This window comes from Furipterus horrens, unplaced genomic scaffold (assembly GCF_987537825.1).
Source record: "Furipterus horrens unplaced genomic scaffold, mFurHor1.1.pri manual_scaffold_4, whole genome shotgun sequence".
NCBI classification, from domain to species: domain Eukaryota; kingdom Metazoa; phylum Chordata; class Mammalia; order Chiroptera; family Furipteridae; genus Furipterus; species Furipterus horrens.
Genome location: NW_028327174.1, coordinates 96672395 through 96695990, shown reverse-complemented (window position 1 = coordinate 96695990; position 23596 = coordinate 96672395). Strand labels below are relative to the sequence as shown.

The following is a 23596-nucleotide window of genomic DNA, read 5'->3' as shown; positions in this document are numbered from 1 at the left end:
CACACTGCCAGACAACAGGAACACTCCAGACCCTATTCTCCAAAGGCAAATGCTCAGATCATGGGACAGGCATTGACAGAAACGAGGGAGATCTAAACCTGAAAACACCAAAACTAAGGAAAAGCAAGAAGGTAGAACAGGGGAGGGAGGTTCTGAAAGTTTCTAAGAAATTACAGTGGTGCTGCCGAGGGCTACATGCTCCACTTAAGGATTCACAGACCATTCCCAAGCACAGTTCTCTTTGTATAAGAGAGAAGTAACATAAACTGTCCAGGCTTCAGTTTTTTCAGCTGTGAAATAAGGTGATGAGCTCCTGCAAGCTTGGACAGTCAAAGAAATCTGAAACGCATACCAAAGACCCTCTAAGCAGCTGAGTCTTCACATCCCTCTTCATCCCCAAATACTCCGCCCGTGACACAGAGGGATTAGTTACATCTTTACTGCAATGCATTCCATACATTCATCTCTAACATACCTGGCGTGGAAGCTTATTGAGTGACCTCAGATAGTCTTTGTCCAGAATACAATTTCCAAGTGCATTCCCAAAGCTTCTAAGGGTAAGAAACAAAAAAAGAAACAGGGTTGAGGACAGTTATATGTGAGTATCAAAGAACAGAGACACAACTCTGTGCAAGCTGCTTCTCAGTGGCAGCAGAAGAATGGACCGTAATGCGCCTTCAAAACTGATTACTGAGCACCTGCCACGTTCCTGCACGGGATCAGGCTGCCAGAATACAGCAGTGGGCATAGTGGTCACAGATCCCTGTCATCAGTCAGAGGTGATGAATGTGAAAAGTCTGAAAAACCACTCACAAATCCCCCCATTATACCTCCTGATGTCGACCACAAATTCCAGAGCAGATTTTTTCCCAAGGACTGCTCCAATTTCCCAGTAAGAGTGGGCCACACACAAATAGGGCACAGTCCTCCACAACTGAAGTTCTTTACTTGGGACATACTTACTCCTTTACAGGCTATGGTACTGCAAATTTTGGTGCATGTTTATACATGTATTTTTCTGGTTATCCAATTCACCTCAAATCTCAAAGGTATCTATGACCCAAGGAGGTTAATAACCCTGCTCTGTGTAGCTAAGTTAACTACATGGCATATGCACAAAGAAGAAGTGTTTAGGAATGTTAAAGAGAATGAGGAAACTATCTGTGTACTCATGCAGAAAGGTCCCCAAATACATTACTGAGTAGAACAGAAGCAAGTGCAAAATCAAGTACAGAACAGAGAACAGAGTATTCTACCACTTATTCCCAAAAGGGCACACCAAAGCATAAAGTAGCACTGGGAAAATACGAGAGATTAAGTAGGAAAGCCGGGCAGATTAAAGTATTTTGATTTTTGAACAATGTGAATATATTACCTTTTCAAAGAAAACATAACTGGGTTGAAACCAGCACTGAACTGAAGCAGAGGAGACTCTGACCCTTTGCTTACCTCAGTGCTCGCTTCAGCCCGTCTGTCACTGCCTCCTTCCTGGCCTTCTCCAAAGACAAGGCTTTTGACTTGAGGCCCTCACTAACGCCATAGCCCACATCTTCATGGTATGAGCCATCCTGAAGGCAGAAAAGGCGTTCAAGGCCTACTGTGGAAAGCTGTAGTGGCCTTTGGTTCTACAGCTCTTCTTTTCCTCAAGCAGCAGTGCTCAGGCTGGGCATATGTAACCCGGGGCCCTGCTAGAGGGCACACAGGTACAGAGTTTAAGGGGCTCAGTCTCCACTGCTATTTCCCAGACCTGATCTGCTTGGAAATGCATCTCTGGTGAAGACAATTCTCCTCTCCCACTTCCTCTTTTACATAAAATACGCGCATATCCAACCCACCCCAAATCTCACTAAGGTGCACTACCCAAAGGTATAAAAACCCCAGGACACCAATTAAAGGAAAACTTTAAATACTGTATTTAACAGACTCTAATGATTGGACAGCAAATCCTTTTGCAAGTCATGCGGTATCCACTTCTTGGCTTTTGCTAACAGTGAAGGTGGAGCTGACCAAGTTGTTAGCATCTAGAGAACTGAATATAATTTCTGATGATAGCACTCTATGATTTTGGAATATAACTCAGAAAGCATTCAAAGCAATGAAAGACACTATAACAAAACTCTTTCTGTTCCCAGTTTATTTATGTGAATAAAGTTTTTCAGTACTATTTATAAAAATAAAAGTCAATATAATTAATGCTGAATGTTCTGTCTAGGAATAATATTAAACTATGGATATATAAGCTAACTGAAAAGAAAAACAGTTTCATCCATCTCATTAAAATGCATTTGCCGTAAAATTTTATTTTTTTTAAGTATAAAAATTTTGATGAAGTTATGTTGTCTCTTCCACATAAACGCAATTGGGTGATCAATTGTGTACTAATAATACCTGTAACATTAAGTCAATCCAAAGGAATTTTTTATTATTTAGGGCTTTTAGGTTACTGGAAATTTACCAAAAATTTTTAATTTTATATATACACACACAGAGGCAGAGAAGTATGATCAAGTTATTAATTAAAAAAATATTTCAATGATAAATATATATATTAGGATAAAAACCAGTGGAGAAATAAAATGGAAATGAGTTCAAGAAGAAAAAAGGTCAAGTTTCTTATGATTAAACAATAGCTCGCTTATGTATCTTTTAAATGGATGACAGTATTAATCCTCTATGATATTTAGAATCATTTGGTACATTATAAAAAGATATAACAGACTTATTTTAGAAAGTCAAATTTCACAATATGCCAAAAAATATACTCTTCCAACTATTTATATTTATGGTGAAAACTTTTAAGGGTCAACTTAAAAATGTACAGAGAACAGAGTTTTTCAAAATTCAATTAGAGGTTGCATGGGAAAAAATGTTTGAATACAGTACCCCCATCCTAAGGAACACTGGCTAGAACCCATCTGGGTCCCATCCTCCAGCTGGGCTGCGCCACAGCCCAGAGACTCCCCTACCTGCTCATTTGTTCTCACCACCCTCCTGACTCTTGGAAGCAGCAAGTCTATTCCATCACCCTCACCTTCAACTGGACTCTCACAAATGCACAGACTCCCACGTAGAACTTGCCGTTGTTAAAATCAACAAAATCTAGGAGTGGGAAAGAAAACCAGTAGGAAAAGATACTGATCCCTGTGTTTCCCCCTTATTCTCCTGCTGGCAGCCAAATACACCTACCCGACATCCTCACCCGAAAAGTACTCTTATCAGAAATTAGATAATGCCAAGTAAGGGAAATAAGGAAGTCACCACTGCCAGGAAGCATACGCACCGACATTCTGCTGTGTGATGGAGTGGGCCCAGCCATTGTAACCAAACATCTCATTGGCCAGATTAATTACCCGGTGACCCTCAATGTAACACACCTGAAGAAAAAGAAAAAAAAAAAAGCTTGTTAAAATTTCTTGCCATACTTACATGTAGATCAAAATTTACTTAATTTATTCCTTACCAGCTTTTTGGACAAAATTGCCCTTGAACTTATTTCAAAGATCCTTCCCGAAGCAGCCAGTTAGAATGAATGTTCTGTCGGGAGGGATTAGACTCAAGGGTAAAGATAGCCACTTGCCTAACAGTTTCCAAAACAGTACACATCTCAGGTTGAGATGTGTTACAGAGGACCAGAAACATACACAAAATTTTAAGTTAGAAACAAATTGTAAGAAACATATTTTTAAAAGATTGTGTAAAAATCCTAGGATGGCAGGTATATAAGTCTCAAGATAATGCTTGGGTCACTTCAGATAACAGTAAAACTAGAAGCCATCCCCTCCCACAGACACTAGGAAACATCCAGTAGATAACAATGAACAAGAGACCTTCTGAAACCATAAGGACCCAGAGAGGGAGGTGGCAAGATCACCTGAGGAGTCAACCATATGGGCACCCACTGTTCAGGTATATAAATTCTCCTACCTTCTGGCCTCCTCCAGCCATGCGGCTACTTATGAATTCTGGGCCCAGCCTCTGCCTCAGAGCATTCTGGATGGCCTGGTACTCTTCTGCTGTGTATTGGTACTACAATCCAGAAAGAAAATTAGCTTGACATTTCCAATATTCTTTACATCAGCAAGTCTCCAACTTTTTGGACTCCACACTCTTGCACTCTTAAAAAGAACTGCAGACCCTAAGAGCTTTTGTTTATGTAGGCTCTACCTATCAATGTTAGGAATTAAAACTGACACACATTCCACTAGCCATCAGTGGAGTATCACTACGTGCTATGCAGTGTCTGGAAAACTGCATCACTCACTCATGAGAGAATGAGAGTGAAAACAAGCAAGTAGTATTTTAGTATTATTATGAAAATAATTTCAACCTCATGGACTTTAAAAAGGTCTCATGGATCCCCAGGGGTCACTGAACCACATTTTGAGAATCTCTGCCTTAGATGTTACTACCATCCTTACAAAACTTTCTCAAGCCAGAACTGGGAAACTAAAAATTCCCACTTCCGATTGTGCATTTGACATTTACTGTACACAGAAAACGGAGCAGAAGAGAGAAAACATGACAGGGAGCCTTCCTTCCATTGTCTTCTCTAAAGCTGTGTACTCCTCCTTCCATTGAAAACAATTTCCCATCCTACACAGATAAACGTACTACTACATGTTTGGATTTTGTCCCCTTGGCTATTCTCCCCCTTGTCCCATTTAGATGAAATAAATACTCACAAACAGAGCTCTGGTAAAGAATTTGGGAAGACAAAGCAAGAATGACACCGGAAACTTTGGATGCCTCCAAAATAAGAGCGCTGGGTGAAAGGTGGGCAGGAGTGATAGGGAAATAGTTCACATAGAGTCTTTGTTTCATTTTGAATGTCATATCATATGAAAATGTAATCTATCCAAAAACTAAATAAAATTTAAAGCTAAATGTAATCTGCAGTACTACTAGTCTTTTGATGCTGAAGTTCCAAAATGCCCTGTGAGTTCATCACAGGCTCCAAAATAATACATCTAAAGGAAAAACTAATAACAATAAATAGCTTACACATATGTACGTGACGGTGCTCTACAAATTGCTTCTTCCTACCTTTTTCATTTAACCTCATTCTTTGCAGGTGTGAAAAACCGAGTTACCTGTCCAAAGCATAATACAGAGTTGCTGCCAACAGAAGAAGGGTAGCTGTCACGGCCTCCAAGAACTGCTTCCTCAGTCCCAGACATGTTGATGCTGGTTGACTTCTATATAAACAAAAGATTTAAAAAGATCTCAAAGAATGCTAAAGGCAAGACCCCCCCCTACTAAAAATCAGATAAAACATCTATATGCAATATCCTACAAGTCACTTTCCATACTTCTAAACACTGAGCCAATCAAGGACTAAGTTCCTCAGCCCTTAGCTACAATCTCACATCCCATGAAAATACTTCCCTACTAAAATTTTTGCTAGGGTGGTAGTGCTATTAAAGGTTACTTTTATAATGAGAATGCATCATAATTATGCATTACAATTATGTTTATAAAAGAAAAAGTCAAAAATACAAAAACACTCTAAAGGAGAGCAAGTAATCAATTTATTACTACCTACTACATACAAAACAGGACTCTGGTCTCTGTGGGATAAAAAAAAATGTACACCACAGTAACTAAAGTGTTTGCCAGAAGCTAACAAGCTAGCTGGTAGGAGACTGCTTACACTCAGAAGTTAGTCCAGTTTGGTCCCTTGCAGCATCAGCTTCACCTGGAACTTGTTAGAAAAGTGAAACCTCAGCCCCGCCCCGCCACCCCCAGACCTAGTGAATCAGAAAGTAGAATTGAGGCCCAGGAATTGGTGCTTTACCAAGCCTACCAGGTGATTTTGATTTAAGCTCAAATTTGAGAGCCAGTGCATTAGAGTGAGGCTGTGCAAACTTATAATCTATTAAAAAATAGAACTACCCCCAGAAAAAGCAACTGCAGCTGGCTGACCCACTTACCTGACTACTCCTACACCTGTCTCAAATCAGATTCAAGTCAGGGCTTCAGCAAACTTACATGGTTTAAATCTTCAGTTTTGCTAATAGAACTACAAATATATGAATGTCAAAAAGTGTGGTTCTCCATATGGCATTATAACAGAATGTTTAAGAGCTCAAGAGTTCTAAACGTCAGTTTCTGGTTCTATCACCCACTAGGTGCTAAACCAAAGGAAAAATCACGTAACTGCTCTAAATGATGTTTCCTCAGGTAGAAAAGAGATAATAATAGTACTATAAACATTCACTTAATCTTTATCTACTGCATGAAACTGCATTAGATAGTGCCTGGCACATATGAAGTACTAACTAAAATGTTAGATATTGCTAAATTCACGTTAATTTTCTAATGTACATTGAGGAAAATGCAGAAAACTAAATGATCATAAACCATTACATTTCAGCTAAGAATAATAAATTTATAAGTAGTATAGTGGCCTAAACTAGGTCAGTTAATAAGTAGGAACTAAAATTGATACATCAAGAAATAATGGAATAAGAGTATTATTTAGGATGTAACTAACTGTAAAGGCCAGAAAAGACAGATAGAAAAAAATGCAGTAAGTCCGTCTGAAGAGTGGCAAAGGGAAGCAGAGTACAGGAGGGATCTCCTTTTACAAAATGAAGCTTCTAGCACTGTTTGATTTTCACTCCTGTGCATGTATTACTTTAATAAAAACAAAAACAAAAATGTAAAACCTACTCTATAAAGCAGGAGTCAGCAAACTTTTCTGTAAAGGGCCAAATAGTAAATATTTTAGGTATTGCAAGCTATCTGGTCTGTGCCACAATTACTCAATTTTGGCATTTTAGCATGAAAGCAGCCATAAACAATATGTAAACGAATGGGCATGGTTGTGTCTCCATAAAATTCTATTACAAAAAAAGGGGGCAGATTTAACCCACAAGCCATAATATGCCTACTCCTGCTATGAAGCATGCTTTGTACATTATAGTCAGATGTGGTTCAAAACCCAGCTCCGTCGGGTAAGTTACTTAAATTCGGTAATTACCGTATTTTTCGCTCCATAAGACACACTGTTTTCCCCAAAAAGTGGGGGGGAAATGTCTGAGTCTTATGGAGCAAATTTTGCATCACATACCATGATGTTATTGCCTGACCTGTCAACCATGGCAACAACTGTTAGAAGACAAAGTGGTGGGCCCACACAAAACCCGAGGACGCTTAAATGTCCCACTTTACTGCTGAATCTCAGGGCGTCTGGTCAGTATGAAGATAGCAAAGATAGTGATATCAGTGATTGTGAGCAACTGAGCTTCACAAATTCTGACACTAGCGATGATGAGTTCTTGGGGTTCCCAGAAAACTAGAAGAGTTACTTGAATCTTAAAGTCTCTCCTCATGTGTTAATGACAGTGATGATGATTCTTAATACCGCTGTTGACTGCTGTTCACTTTTCATGGTTGAAATATTATTCTGTTATATTTTATTAAATATTTTAGTACACTATTAGGTTCAGAATATTTTTTTTCTTATTTTCCTCCTCTATACCTAGGTGCATCTTATGGTCGGGTGCATCTTACAGAGCGAAAAATAAGGCACTTAACCTCTCTGTGCCCAAGTTTCCTAATTTGTAAAAGGGAATATTAATAAGGTCAACTTCATAAATTTATCATAATGTTGTGGTAATAGCAGCATCCAGCAAGACGCATCACTGGAAGCTAAAAGGTGTGGGGGAACAGGATATTCACAAAGTCTCAAATGAGCACCTGTCAAACAAAAGGATATATATAGGTAACCCCAGTATAACACAGTTGTTAGGTTCCTAACAAATGCTGTGTTATGCGAATCCATGTTATACGAAACAAAGAACTAGTACAAAAAGGGAGGTTAGATTCCAAAAATTAAAAAAACATACTATTTTATTTTTTAATTAAGAGAAATATCTTTATTAAAGCAATTTTCATCAAAAGTACTACATATTAATATGAATTAAGTCACGTTTTCTTCATCATCACTACTAAGCTCCATTAACCGAATGCCTTTTCTTTTTGACAAGATAGCCTCTGAACTTTCTTCAGCATTATCTTGATTTCTATGCTCTACTTTTTGTAAAAAACTTGTTATTTTCGATTGCTTGCTTTTAGCTGAGATATCTATAAATTTCATTATATGGTGCTAAGCACTTTTGAAGTTCTCTCTTAAACTCTGTGCTCCTTTCAGTGCAAGGATCTTCATTTAAGAAATATGACTAACTGTTCAGCTAAGTCTAGGCCTTTCTTTACCCTTTCTAGAGTAAACTGATAACTACGTACACATTTGAATGAAAAATTTCAAATGAGTTATCTTTTGCTCTTAGAAGCGTTTATCACGTTCAGTATTGAATGGGGATTTCCATAATTTCGTGTTTTATAGGAGTTTTCCCCAATTCTCTAACCGTGTTAGAGAGAAACCGTGTTATAGAAGTACCGTGTTATATGGGGGATACCTGTATACATTATGAATGGACTTAAGGTCACTGAATTGCATACTTTAAAATGGTTAAATAAATTTTATGTTGTGTATATTTTACTCTATAAAAAGTGAGGGAATTGATTAATACAATGTAGGTTTATATCTCATTCCATACACAATCTAACGCAGTCTGGTGGCCTTGTCCATCTTGTAGCTGTGTCATGTAGCACATGTGACCTCAGGTCATCACAGCAGCTGTAGAGAGCGTTGAAGGAGTCACACCAGGTCATAGCTGCCTTAGGCCAGAAGTGAACAGTACTTGTCACATGGCCCCAACTTAATTGCAATGGAGGCTGGGAAATATAAGAAAGCATTTGAATATTTGGTGAGTACTGTCTGTCACATCCATTTTCCCCCGCTCCAATACCAGCTCCTAGAAGGTGGGGGATTCCTCCTGATTCATCTTGGCACCCTCAGTGATAGCATAGTATCTTACATATAGTAAGAGGTCAAGAATGTGTCTGGTTAGTATTAATAAATGAGGGAATGAATGAAATATTGGGTTAGCCAAAAAGTCTGTAGAGTGTTTTCCATAAAAAACACATTTTTCATTTTCACTAATAACCTTATTGATTTGGATATTTTGAGTATGTTGGCTATCTGCCATGTGGTATGATGTTGCTTGTTCTCAATTAATGTCTTGATTTAATTGCTATCAACTTCAACTTGTCTACCTGACTGTGGAGCATTGTCCAGCGAGAAATCTCCAGTGCAAACCTTTGCAAACCACTTTCAACACGTTCGATCAGTCACAGCACTGTCTCCATACACTGCACAAATCTTTTTCGGGTTTCAGTTGTATTTTTACCTTTCTTGAAATAATAAAGCATAATATGCCAAAAATGTTGCATATATTCTTCCATCTTCACTATTGAAATGGCTACACAAAAATTCACCAATTTTGATTTTTTTTTAATGCATGCTGATATGACAGCTGTCACAATACAATCTAAGAAAATTGTTTTGAATGAAGTTAAAGATAACAAAGCGCTACTAGAGCCATGTTACAGAAAAAAACAAACTTTTTGGCCAACCCAATACATAATGCAGGATATATAGGTAAAGTATGTTTTTTAATTCTTTTTTAAAAATTCTTATTTACTCTAATTATTTAGAAACTAATTTTATAAGGCAAGAGTTACACTTTTCACATTAAAGAGGAAGTTGTTGCTACTTTTCTAAACAATATCATAAAAGGTTCAACTTTTGTTGAAGAAAAGGGCAACCCTATCTCTGCCCATAAAATAAAACGTGAAATCACTTTTTTTCCCCAGTTTCTACTTTGAAAAAATGCTTACTGCTCTGCTTTCCTTTCTAAATTGTTCACAACTATTTCCTATTATAAAATAAAAGTATATTTTTATAGAAAGTTTTAATCATATATCAAAAAATATGGTGGAAGTAAAATTTGGCTGATTTCCCCATAATCACTTTTTTAACTAAGTGATTATGTTTGTGTGTGTGTTTTATGTGTATGCATGTGTATATTTGTTAAACAAAAGTAGAATCCAAATGTATCAGGCACATTTTATGCAGCAGCATCTCAAGTCTTCTCAGCATTGCCTGAGGTCCCTGACAACTTTTTTTTCATCCTGGCTGATTTGGTGGACCAAATATGCATGGGTTCTAACCAACTACAAAGAGGCACAACCCAATGGTTCCTTACGTCTTACTCATGTTAGATGCCTCTCACCTCCCTGTGTGACCCACCTGATGCCCACACGTGCACAATATGAGAGTTTTAGGGAGTAAATGTACCATACAGAAGCTGAGGGGCAAATCTTCTCTTTCCTTTGGGTGGGTTGTCCTGGGATGCAGTGCTTTACAAATCTTCCTGGGAGACAGCAATAGGAAGTCAAGCAATCAGTTGTATACTTATTATTAAGGGGTATACCCTAGAACTGACTTAATCTTCCATCGCTCCTCAATCCCCCTTTCCTTCACTTCTGCTTCCTGGAATTGCACTTTCTGAAAACATAATTGCATGTAAGTTTTTGCCCCAAGCTCCAGGTTCAGATAGAGCAAACACCATGAATGCTCTGCCAATTATCCTTTCAGCTCCTACCACAATAGGGCACCCTGGCGTAACTGCCAAATGCCAATGTCTACATCTCTTTACCTAAAGGCTCCTTTGGCATTCAGGCCCCATTTTGCACCTGATAATGGTACTTTGGAAGCACCAGAGAACTGGCATTCAGGCCCCATTTTGCACCTGATAATGGTACTTTGGAAGCACCAGAGAACTGATGTCCCTGGGAGTAGCCTCAAACAATGGCTGACAGGGGTTGGTGTGTAAAGACCCTATATTTCTTATCCTTTCTGTGAGACAACATGCAACATGAGTTCCACACTGGCTCCAGAGTTCCCCAGTGAAACTGGATCTGCTTGCCCACCAGTGGTAACTGGCTTGACCACATACCTTTGCTGAATGACTTTTCTTTCCCATTTCACTTCTCTCCTCTACCACTATGTCCTGGGGTTATCTCCCAAATAAACTACTTGCACTTGAAGGAAAAATGCAGGGGGTGCGGGGGTGAGTAGCAAAAGGCAGCTTTACAATGGAGAAATTTAGCAGATGACTACCTTACTCAAGTGATTAAACAGTGTCACCAATAATAGCCAAGCCATGTGCTTTCTGAAGGATGCACTGAGAAGATCATAGCATCACTTAGGAAGCATTCTATCAATGTAATCATGACTCCGATCATGAGGAAGTAATCAGGCAAGTTCAAATCTACAAGGCCTGGGCTCATCAAAAATGTCCATGTCTCAAAAAACTATACAAAGTAAAACATAAAGTCTAGTAAAATCGTGTAGCCTAAAGAAGACTAAAGAGACATGACAACTAAAGTGGACTGTGTGATCCTTGATAAGACTTTAGGTCAGAAAAAAAAGCTATAAAGGACACTATTGGGACAATGGGGAAGTCTGATGATAGACTGCATATTAGATGCTAGTCTTTTATCATTGTTAAACTTATGGGGTTGTGAAAATTATATCATAATTATGTAGGAGATATATGATAAAGTGTTAGAGTAAATTGGTGTGTTTTCTGCAACTTTCAATTCATTCAACTAAAAAAGTGTGACTGTGTGCATGCATGCTCAAAGAGAGGAGGAAACAAGGATAAAGCAAAGTAAAACTTATGAATCTAGGTGAAAGATATACAGGTATTCATTATGTAACTTTCCTGAAGGTTTCAAATTTTTCAAAATAAAATGTTAGGAAAGCCTTCCTGATAGTCAAGGTTATGGCAACTACATAAATCCAAATATCCCAATACATTCTCCAAAAACTATACAGACCAACAAGAAAAACAACTAAAACCACAAATATCCCGTATCTTCTAACATAATTAGAAGAGTGAAAATACTACAAACTTCAACTAGCCTGGAAACGGAAAAAGTAAACATCAATTTCTGGTGGAGATGTTTCTCAAACTCTCATTCCAACTCTTTACAGAGAGCAAGGTGGGCCCCAGATGGGAAGAGAAATACACAGAAGAGAGAAGATGTTAGAGCGCCCAAGTGAATTAAAATCACTCCTGGAAAAAGAAAACACACACGAAGTACGAAGATACCGACAAAGCTTTCTGGGAGGCCAAAGAAGCCTAGAACTCAATGAGGCAGTCTTGGAAAGTCAATGTTTCTGAGAAAGTAGTTGGTAGAGGTCAGGGGTGCTGTTAAACACCTTCAAATGCAGAAGGCAGCCCCACAGCAAATAACTATTTGGCCAAAATGTCAATAGTACCAAGAAATTTCGCAAAACACTTTTGACACGTTCAATCAGGCACAGCACCTTCTCCATACACTGCACAAATCTTTTTTCGCATTTCAGTTGTTTTTACCTTTCTTGAAATAATAAAGCATAATATGCCAAAAATGCTGTGTATATAGTCTACCATCTTCTATATTAAAATGACTGCACAAAAATTCACCAGTTTTGATGAGTTTTTTAAATGCACGCTGATGACAGCTGTCACATACAATCTAACAAAATTGTTTCAAATTAAGTTAAAGACAACTAACCACTACTAGAGTCATCATGTGGAAAAAACTAAATGAACTTTTTGGCCAATCCCACACAACAATATGGTACTGATAAGGATTAATCAATGGAACAGAAAAGAGAGTCCACAGCCCTGGCTGGCCATCATCTGATACTCCAAGGTTGCAGTTCCATCCCTGATCAGGGCACATACAAGAAACAACCAATGAATGCACAATAAGTAAAACAACAAAATCAACACTTTTCTCTCTCTCTCTCTCTCTCTCTAAAATCAAAAAAAGTTTTTTTAAAAAACAAGACAGTCCAGAAATGAACTGCCATTTATATGGTCATCTGAATGTCAATAACGGTACTAATGCAATATAATGGCTTTTTTTAAACCTCACCCCAGGATATGTTTATTGATATTAGAGAGAGAGGAAGTGTGGGGGGCAGGGGGAGAGAGAAATACCAACATGAAAGGGAAACATCAATTGGTTGCCTCCGAAAGCCCCCCAGCTGAGCACCAAACCTGCAACTAGGTATGTGCCCTGACTGGGACTGAACCCACAACCTTTTTGGATGACACTCTTAACTGAGCCACCTAGTCAGGGCGCAATGACATTTTCAACAAATAATGCTGGAACAACAATCTATATGGTAAAAAAATGTACTATTTTTCACAAAATATTTTCACACTATTTACAAAAACTGGAGATGGATCATAGGCCCAAATATAAAAGTTAAAACTATAAAATATCCAGAAGAAAATACAAAAGTATGTATTCACAACCTGGAAGTGGCCAAGAGTTCTTAAACAGTACTCAAAAAGCAATAACTATACAAGGAAAAAATGACAAATATGACTACATCAAAATATAACACTTTTGTTATTAAAAAAAAAAACTCTATTAAAATAAAATGGACAACCACAACAGTCTGATATCCAGGATATAAAAAGGATATATAAAGAACTCCTACAACTCAATAGTAAAATTGGGCAAAAGATTTGAACAGGCATTTTACAAAGGAATATACACAAATGTCAGCAAGTGCAGGAAAAAGTGCTCAATATCATCCTTAACAACTACAATTAAAACCATAGTGACATACTGCTCTATATCCACCAGAATAGCTAAAAATAAAGACTGACAATGCCAAAAGTTGGCAAGGATGTGAAGAAATTAGAACTCTTGTACTGATGGCAGGCAACAGAGTGATAAAACTACTGAGTTGCAAACACAGACTACCCTTCATGAAAAAGGGGAGAATAACTTGAGGATGGAGTCATAGATCAAACGGTAAGCGGCAGGCCATAGACCACAATGGTCCCAGGCCTGGAACCTAATGGTTCTTTACATACCTTGGATATCAGTTCTTTGTCAGAGAGATGTCAGTGCTTGCCTATTCATTTTCTTACGGTTGTCTTTGTTGAGAAGTTTTAAATTTTGATGTCATCCCATTTATCTTTTTTTTTTTTTTTTTTTTTTTTTTTAGTGGCTATGGCTTTCTGAGTCTTGGCTAAGAAAACTTTTGCACACCCCCACATCAAGAAGATATTCTTCTATATTTTCTAGATGCCTTATAGTTTTAGGATATTGGAAATAATAAATATGCATCCGCCATGTAACCCAAGAATTCTTTGGATAGGTATTTTCCCCAAGAAATAAGAACATATGACCAAAAAAAGACTTGTAGGAGAAAAAAATAGAAGACTTATAAGGGTAAGGGGAAAGAACTTGAATTAGAGTAGAGGCTCTGGGCACGAAATAGATGAACTCAACAGATATTAAGAAGGTAAACAAGACTGGGAAACATTTTTATCCTTATCCATTCCCTTATAACTAAAAGCATTTCTAATTACCTGTGGAGGGAGGAAGGAATAAGAGGGCATGAGGCATATTATATAAGAAAATTTTCCTCTTTTGTCTGACCTCTTTTCTCTTTGTTAAGTATAGGAGAGGGCACAATCATGAAGGGTGATGGAAGCCACCTTCAAAAGCTTAGAACTTTAGTTTGTAAACCATGGGAAACAATGGAAATTTTAAGCTGAGAATGATAAGATTATATTTATGCCTCAGAAAGGTCTTTGTCAACAGTGAATAATTGAGGGCGAGATCAGTTTGGAGTCTATGTTAGAACAGTCTAGAAAGGAAATGATAAAGGTTCAAAGATCATGGAAATGTAGAGAAAGGACAGCCTCTGTATATGTATAACAGGAGGTAGAATTGACAGGACTCAGTGATGGATGAAGATCAACAGCAGGATTGGATATCAAGAGGTTTTTCCTTTTATTTTCATTTATACACATGCTGTTATAATTGTTGTGATACAAAAAAAAATTTAATGAGTGGAAAAAAAATTTTTTAAGTAAAAAGAAGGAACTAGATCTCAAAATGTCACCTCCTCACTCTAAATAGAATTAATCCTGTGTTCCCAGAGCATTTTAGACATATGTGAAATCACATATCACACATAATCCTAACTCAGTCATATGAGAACAGAGGGGACATGTACTAACTACTGAATCTCAAGCACTTAACAGAGTCCCTACACAATACATAGTATAACATTTTAGAATAAGATGCTCAGACTTCCAGCCAAGATGGAGGCCTAGATAGACACGCCACGTCTCCCTCCACAACTAAGAGGGAATACAACTATCTCAAAACTAGAGACAACCAGAAGTTCCAGAAAATGGAGCTGCATGAAAGTCCAACAAACAAAGATATAAAGTAGAAATACTCATCCAGACAGGTAGGAGGGGCGGAGCCAGGGCAGAGAGAAGGCAGTGTGGCGGCGGCAGTAGCAGAAGCAGCAGCAGGCTGGTGGAAAGCGCGGTCACACATTTTATAAAGTTGGGAGGGACACCTGGGTAGTGTTCCCAGCACCAGACCAGACCACAAAGCTCACAGTTCCAGCGCCGGGGAAAATCAAGCCTCACTGCTTCTGACTGTGTAAATCAGTGGGGGTTGGGGCGTAGGAAGAAACTGCTGGTCTCTCAGCAGAGTCCACTTGTTTAAAGGGCCCCCACGGTCCTAGAACGTCTGCAGACTCACACATTCTGGGACTGGCAGACAGGGCGACAGCTAGAGGAGTGCCAGTCCCATGCGTAAGTGAGAGAGGTGCCTGGAAAAAGGGTAAGTGATGAGCAAGCAACACTGTTCTCTCTCAGACCCCTCCTCCACATACAGCGCCACAACATGGAGAAACAGGTCGCCCTGAACTGACGAATACCTAAGGCTCTGCCCCTTACAACATAACAGGAGCAACATCTCTACCTAAGACACAGGCCAACAAACACAGGAGCCTCTCAAGATAAGGAGACAGAGAAGTATGGCCCAAAAGAGGGAACGGGTCAAGGTTCCAGTGGGAGAAATAAGTGATGAGGAGAGAGCCAACCTAACAGACATAGAGTTCAAAACACTGGTGCTAAAGATGCTCACAGACTTGACAGATATGCTTAAATACAGCAAAAGCATAAGGGAAGAAGTGAAGGTTATGCTAAATAAAAGGAAAAAAAATCCACACAAAACCAATGGTGAAGGGAAGGAAACTGGGGTTCAGATCAATGATTTGGAACATAAGAAAGAAAAAAACAGTCAACCAGTACAGAATGAAGAAATAAGAATAGGAAAAAAAATGAAGAGAGGCTTAGGAACCTCTGGAACAACTTTATACATACCAACATCCAAATCATAGGGGTGCCAGAAGGAGAAGAGGAAGAGCAAGAAATTGAAAACTTACCTGAAAAAAATAATGAAGGAAAACTTCCCTAGTTTGGTGAAGGAAATAGACATCTAAGTCCAGAAAGCACAGAGAGTCCCAAACAAGTTGGACCCAAAGAGGACCACACCCAGACACATCATAATTAAAATGCCAAAGGTTAAAGATAAAGAGAGAATCTTAAAAGCAGCAAGAGAAAAGCAGAGCCTACAAAGGAGTTCCCATAAGACTGTCAGCTGATTTCTGAAAAGAAACTTTTCAGGCAAGAAGGGACTGGCAAGAAGTATTCAAAATGATGAAAAGCAAGAACCTACAACCAAAACTACTCTATCCAGCAAAGCTATCATTCAGAATGGAAGGGCAGAGAAAGTGCTTCCCAGACAAGGTAAAGTTAAAGGAGTTCAATATCACCAAACCATTATTATACGAAATGTTAAAGGGACTTATTTAAGAAGAAGAAGGTCAAAACCATGAACATTAAAATGACAACAAACTCACAACTATGAACAACTGAATCTAAAAAATAAAAACAAAATCCAACTAAGCAACCCAGAATAGGAACAGAATCATATACAATGGGGCTCATTTGAAGGGTTATCATCTGGGAGGGGGAAGGAGGAGAAATGGGGAAATGGTGCAGGGATTAAGAAGCATAATTGGTTGGTACAAAATAGACAAGGGGAAGTTAAGAATAATATAGGAAAGGGTGAGGCCAAGGAACTTGTATGAACATGAACTAAGGGGGGTGGGATTGCTGGAGGGAAGGGAAGTACTGGGTGGAGGGGAGCAAAGGGGAAAAAAATTGGGACTACTGTAACAACATAATCAATAAAATATACTTTAAAAATAAAATAAAATAAAATAAAAAGAACATTTTAGCTTTATTTAAGCTTCTCTCCACTTCAAACGTGCCAGTAGGGTATTAAGAATACCTTAAGTGAAAAATATATTAAAAGTCACACAGACTCAAAAATATCCTCTCTAGGCTTTCTGCTTTTGAATATTTAAATTGGTTATATAGTCAATTTTCATTATTCATGGTAGTTATGTTCTATGAATGCTGAATTATCAAGTACTGAACCATTGTTCCTAAGAGAAATACAGGGTTAGGTTCCCACAAGCCTCTAGACACAAGATTTCACCAACCAGGCAATATATCACCTCGTTTTATATGTGGTTCTGTTTAATGACACCTTATTTAATATATATTATTGATTCATTAACATTGAATTAACTGAACAAAGCTTATTTAAAAGAAGCTTGTCTTTGCAAGGCACATCACAGCCTTCCTGCACTTACAGCAAATGACAGTATTTCAGCAATTTGCTTGGAGTCCTTTCTATACACTGAAATCACCAACATAAAGCACAAAACGTAAAGAACAAATACAAACAAACAAAAACCTGGCACTAAATATACCTGCAACAAAGTTTCATTTCCAGTACGAGAGCTGAAACAAAAAGGCACAACATCCTCCGGTTTAACCTCAACTGTGAACAGGCACTGGGCAACTCAAACTATTTGGCGCTTTGCACATATGCAAAAGTAGCCTGAGTACCAATTTAGGATTTGGGGTTTTAAAGAAATCTTAGTGAATAAATTCATAAAGATTAACTGTGGGCTTTTTTATCCCCTCCCTGTAGGGTATGCTTATTGATTTTAGAGAGAGGAAAGGACAGAGTAAGAGAGGGAAATATCGATATGAGAGAGAAACAGTGATGGGCTGCCTCTCGCACAAGCCTGGATCAGGGACTGGACCTCAACCCAGTCATGTGTCCGGACTGGGAATCAAACCTGCAACCTTTCAGTTTCCAAGAGGATGCTCCAACCAACGGAGCCACACCAGTCAGGTCCCAGTATGTTTTTAAAGGTAATACTACTCTCCACAGCTATCTCAGCTATCTCAGTTGCATTTTCATACACTCATCTCCAACCACTCTACACCCAGTTCATACACAGATAACATGCCATGGCATACATTACACAGAAGCATCTCTGATGAGAACTACACACAGTAATCACTGCTGAATTTAGAAGACTTCTTTTAAAAAAGATTTTAGTTATTTATCTTTAGAGAAAGGGGAAGGGAGGGAGAAAGAGAGGGAGAGAAACTGCAATGTGTGGCTGCCTCTCACATGCCCCCAGCTGGGGACCTGGCCCACAACCCAGGCATGTGCCCCAAATGGGAATCGAATCGGCAACCCTTTGGTTCACAGGCCAACACTCAGTCCACTGAGCCACACCAGCCAGGGCTATAAGACTTTAAAAAGACAAACTTTCCTAATCTGAGGTCACTGAAATACTTGACCCAATCCCAGAGTTAAATTTCGTTTTAAAATGTTTGCACCTCACACTGAGAGTTCTGTGGAGGAATACACCTTAAAAGGTCTAGGAAGCCAAAAAGTAAAGAAAAAAAAACCCCAAATGCCAATAGCTAATGGAGAAACAAAATGTGGTATATCCCTACAACTGATTATTATTGTATTCTTCAGTCATAAAAAGAAGTGAATTACTGACACATGCTACAACATGGACAACCTTTGAAAACATTATGCTACGTGAAACAAACCAGCCACAAAGGACAAATAACTGTATGATTCCACTTATGTGATATATCTAAAACTGGCCAATTCACAGAGACAAAAATAGTGGGGTTGGGGACAGGAGTAAATTAGAAGTGTCTGCTAATGAGTTCCCAGGTTCTTTTTAGGGTGCTGAGAATGTTCTGGAATTAGATAACGGTGGTTGTACAACCTTGTGAATATACTAAAACCACTGAATCGCTTACTTTTTAAAAGGATAAATTTAATCGTATATGAACTGTATCTCAATTTTTAAAAAAAACTGATCTAAAAGGCTGAATAGGCGGCTAAACTGTCAAATTCCTTTTAAATGGGTCACTCCTTTCAAACCGCAGCCACTCCTGCCAACTCCGCTCAGATGACAGATTTCACCATCCTGCTCTACGGTCAATAGCGACATTTACTGGCGTCCCGCCCGCACAGGGGCCGCCGCAGCTAACAGTAGGCTGACGTCCTCCTGCGATGGAGTCCTGGGGTTTGCGCTACGAGTGTTGGTGCAAGTTTCCTGTACCCTCGTCCCTCCTAATCAAACTCGCAGGAAGCCATGATCCTGAACCCCTACTGTAGTTCACTATAGGCCTGTAGACTCAGGATCTCTATGGTACTATACTCGGAATCCGAGCCGCCCCAGATCCAGAACCCCCGGCCGGAACCACCTGCACTGGGCCGTCCTCCCGCCTCACTTACGGGCCTCCGTACCGCGCGGTGGATGTAGGGAGCTCGATTTAGACTAAATGCAAAGGGAAGGGAGTTTAGATAGAGCCGCGCAGAGGAGACTGGGAAAGAAGTGCAAGGGGACTCTGGGAAGAAGGTCCAACAAGGGCGCCTGGGCGGAAAGAGCAGAAGGAGCCGTAAATCAAATCGGAGGACAGCCGCAAAGCAATCTGTTGAAAGCTGTAAAGCAAGTTGGGAATCGCGGGGGTGGTTTTGGCCTTCTGGTTACAGGCCATACTCTCGCCTGTCCCTCCGCTTGGAGTGCCAGGCTACTTCTCGTTGTGTGGAGCCCAGATCTTCACTGCTCCTGGGACAGGGAGGTCCCCTCACGCCCAGCAGGCGATAAAACCTCTTAGGGCCCACTGTGCGTGCCTTGCTGCAGGATTTCACACACCCATTCCCGGGTTAGAAGGTGGCTGTGGGGCGAGAGAGGAGCTTCTCAGTACCTTTCCATGCACACTAGGGGTGTAACAAGAAAAGAAAGTCACGTTTTTAAGTCTTACTAAGAAAGGTTATCAGCCCTGGCTGGGTAGCTCAGTTGGTTAGGTCATGTTCTTGATATGACAAGGTTGCCATCCATCCCTCATCAGGAGACATACAAGAAATAACCAATGAATGCATAAGTGAGTGGAACAACAAATCCATGTTTCCCTGTCTCTTTCTCTCTCTCTCTCTCTCTTTCTCTTCCACACACACACACATTTTTTTTTTTTTTATTTAAAGATATGGTTACCAGAGCCGTTCATCGATTCCACCCAGCCGGGTACAGTAAACCAAAGCACACCACCACTCATCTGCTTACTTTTCAATTGCCTAGGACCTGAAGGAAGTCAGTGTGTGAGACTTGTGAGGAGCAAGTCCTTTAAAGTACAATAGTCCCACTCCAGCGTCATCGCAAGATGTCGATTCAACACGGGAGGAGACAGATACCGTGTCACTCCCGAGTCGGACTGCACAGCCATTCTCGGCGGTGCAGATAGACTCTTAAGAAGCTACACCATCGTCTCTCGAGACAGACGGCTTCCGACGGTTCACTTCTCGTGGCCTCACTGTATCGCGGGATTTTAAAAATATTATATTTACTTATTGCGGATTTTTCGCTATATCGCGGGATTTTGTGATACTGTATACGTACGTTGTTAAAGTTACATAGGTTTAAGAGTGTAAAATATATGTAAGGTTCCTACTTCACGGGCGGGTCTAGAACATAACACCTGCGATAAAGTAGGGAATACTGTATTCCTGGGAACTGTGCCTTGCCATTGGGGGGTGATTGCACATCCAATTAGCAATGCTCAAAAATAAGATTTTAAGAAGTATAGTCATCATGCCCCTAATTTAAGTACTAAAAACAACAAAATAATTCTCTTATGATTTCAAATTGGTTGTTTAAATAAATCTCTTGTAACTAGACCATTCATTATCTAAGCAGTAATATTTCAGGGCAAGTCATTTCTTGGATGACTACTAATCTTCCCAGTAACACCATCAGAAGCTGAGTAAAAAGCCTAGAATCAGATCCAATGCATAAATAATTTATTTGATAAAGGTGGCATTTCAAGTCAACCAAGAAAGGAATGCTTACTTTTTAAAGTGGCGTTGGGACAGTTAACTATCTGGATTAGATTCCTTATATACTAAAATAAATGAAAATTTAATTCAAGGGTGAAATCTGAAATACATACAGATACACAAAAAGCAAAGTAAAATAGAGATGACTATCCTACCTCAGAATGGAGAAGAGTTTTCTAAGTAAAGAAGTTGAGAAATAAATCGTAAACACGGATAAATGTAAGTACCTACATTTACTTTTACATATGGAAATAGAAAGTAAAATAAAGAAAATGGGGGGTATCACCATGTACAGTAAAGAGAGTACATATGTAAATCGTTCTAAAAATAGCCAAATGAAATGAGTGGGTATTTCATAAAAGCAGAAATATAATAAATATGAGAAAGGTTTAACTATAAATATATCATTTTATCCATTTCTATTTTAAATTGGGAAATTAAAATATTTCTTTGACCACTCATACTTGAAAAGCAGAGCTATTCTCAGAATTATCCACTGTTAGCAGTTGATGTATATTCTTGCTGACCTTGGATGATGAGCATACATTTGAGGCATGATAGTTAAGAAATTAGGAAAATTCCTTGCCAGTGAAATGGGAAAACTGAGACAGTTGAACAAACTGGCCAAGCAATTTACAGCCAGAAACAGAAGGTAACCTCCCTAGAGATATTATCTGGGACTCAGTAGTATCTCAGCTCTAGGCCCAGAAAAGCAGCAAAACCGGGTGGATGCTGCCCTATTAGTATAGACCATAGCCCTGAAAGGGCACACCTGGAAAAGCTGAAGAATATTTTGACCTTCCTATAACTCCCAGCCTTTAAAAACCCTCAAAACAAAAGACCTAGTGCATGCACTCCCTTCGCCCTCTTCTTCCCCCACAGGCATCTCCTAAACTCTAAGGATCCCCATGAGACTTGAAACCAGGTGAGCAATGGGCAGCAGCAGCTTGTCCTGGGCTAACCCCCTGAACCTGTCTCCAAGGCTCTTCTCTCTGACTTCTCAGTGAGCTAAAGCAGCCCTGACTTGGCTCACTTCTTTTCTATAACTTTTCAAGAGAGCCAAAGCAGGCCCACCTAGACTCTCTCCTGTTGCTTCTTCTATCCTAGACTCTCCCTTATTTCACTGTCCCCAGCTTTAATAAATGTCCTCTCAAAATCACCTAGGATCATGTTGTAAACGTCTTTCCTGCATGAAGTCAAGAACTGCATACTACCAGCTGATCCTAGGAAGGCCTGCTCCAGGCCAGTCCCCTTTCTGTTAACACATTGATATAATTTTCTCTGATAATATTTAGTGTACATGATACTCCCACACTGCTAGTAGGAATATAAACTGATGCAACCTTTCAGGAAAGCAATCTGGCAATATATATTAAAAATATAGAGAACTCCAGTCAAGATGGCAGCATAGGTAAATGTGGTACTCACATCCTCCCACAACCACATCAAAATTACAACTAAACTACAGGACAACCATTATTCAGAATTGCCTGAAAGCTAGATGAATGGAAGTTTTACATTTAGGGATGTAAAGAAGCCACATCAAGACTTGTAGGAGCGGTGGATGCATGGAATGGGCTGGTCCCACACCCATATGTGGCAGATATAAATTGAGAGGGATATCTCAGCTGTGGAGATCCCCCCAAGGACCCAGAGGTCCCAGCCCCAGATCAGGCTCTCAGCACAGGATTCCAGTACCAGATAGAAAAGTCCCCATAACTTCTGGCTGTAAAAACCAGCGGAGATTATGGCTGAGATGGAGGGCCTCTGAAGTCCCCTGGTTCCTCTTAAACGGCTCATACATGGACTTATTCTGACTCACTCCCTCTAAGCTCCAGCACTGGAGCAGCAATTCAAAAGGCATCAGGGACATTCAGGGAGGAAATGAATTGTATGGCATCAGAGCTAGCGCTGGAGATGCAGCTTTCTGCCTGACAGAGATGCTGGCAGAGGCCAATGTTCCTTTTCTGAGCCATTTCCCAACAAAGACTGCAGGCTGGTGCCATATCTGAGTTGTCATCAACCTGGAAAACCCTGTTTACCCCACCTTGGTGATTCCAGGGACCCCATCCTACCAACTTGCAGACTCAACCTGTTTCCAATGGCTTGTCCATACATATGGCCTGTCTTGATTTACTCTTCAGACTTTTCTAAAATCTCTCAAACAAGGAGCATCTGCCCTTGGCATGCCCATACCTCTCACCAAGTGACCTCAGGGTCCAGAAGCCTGCCTTGGCTTTCAGCTTGGCCTCAACTGGGCACCTCCAAGCCCAGAACAAGTAGCAGCCATCGGAAGATGGCTTTGTAGCTTATGCTGGGTGGTGATGACTGACCTTGGCCTGCACTCTTGGGGGACTCCGGAGCCAGCGCACATGGTAGATAGCTCAGACCACATGAAAGCACTAACTAACAACCACCATAAGCAAGCTACTCAAGGTGTGGACTCAGCAGGCACCAGACCCCTTCTGAAGTAAGTCCTGCTCTGTGGGGTGGCCCCCTACACAGCTGATTCCCCACACTGGTTGGTGGTTGCAGCCAGTCCTTACAGCCAATTGGCCTTGGGATAAAT

General features: G+C 39.8%; 1 protein-coding gene across 7 annotated transcripts in view; it reads right to left on the bottom strand.

The window, feature by feature from the left end:
• The window catches only part of RAD52 (RAD52 DNA repair protein), a 30185-nt gene extending 10686 nt beyond the window's left edge, over window positions 1-19499 (bottom strand). For 2 of the 7 annotated variants that reach the window (XM_090273804.1, XM_090273807.1), the window contains exons 1-9: window positions 19429-19496; window positions 10205-10280; window positions 8562-8739; window positions 5091-5195; window positions 3925-4026; window positions 3281-3374; window positions 3032-3099; window positions 1450-1568; window positions 476-551 (exon numbers count right to left, since the gene is read on the bottom strand). In XM_090273804.1, the coding sequence (XP_090129930.1) occupies window positions 476-551; window positions 1450-1568; window positions 3032-3099; window positions 3281-3374; window positions 3925-4026; window positions 5091-5195; window positions 8562-8618 (621 nt within the window). In that variant the 5' untranslated portion in view covers window positions 8619-8739; window positions 10205-10280; window positions 19429-19496. Of the gene's footprint in view, window positions 1-475; window positions 552-1449; window positions 1569-3031; window positions 3100-3280; window positions 3375-3924; window positions 4027-5090; window positions 5196-5930; window positions 6020-8561; window positions 8740-10204; window positions 10281-19428 lie in introns of all 7 variants that reach the window. The other 5 variants (XM_090273808.1, XM_090273806.1, XM_090273805.1 and 2 more) reach the window with 5 other exon arrangements.
• Between the last annotated feature and the right edge of the window lie 4097 nt (window positions 19500-23596).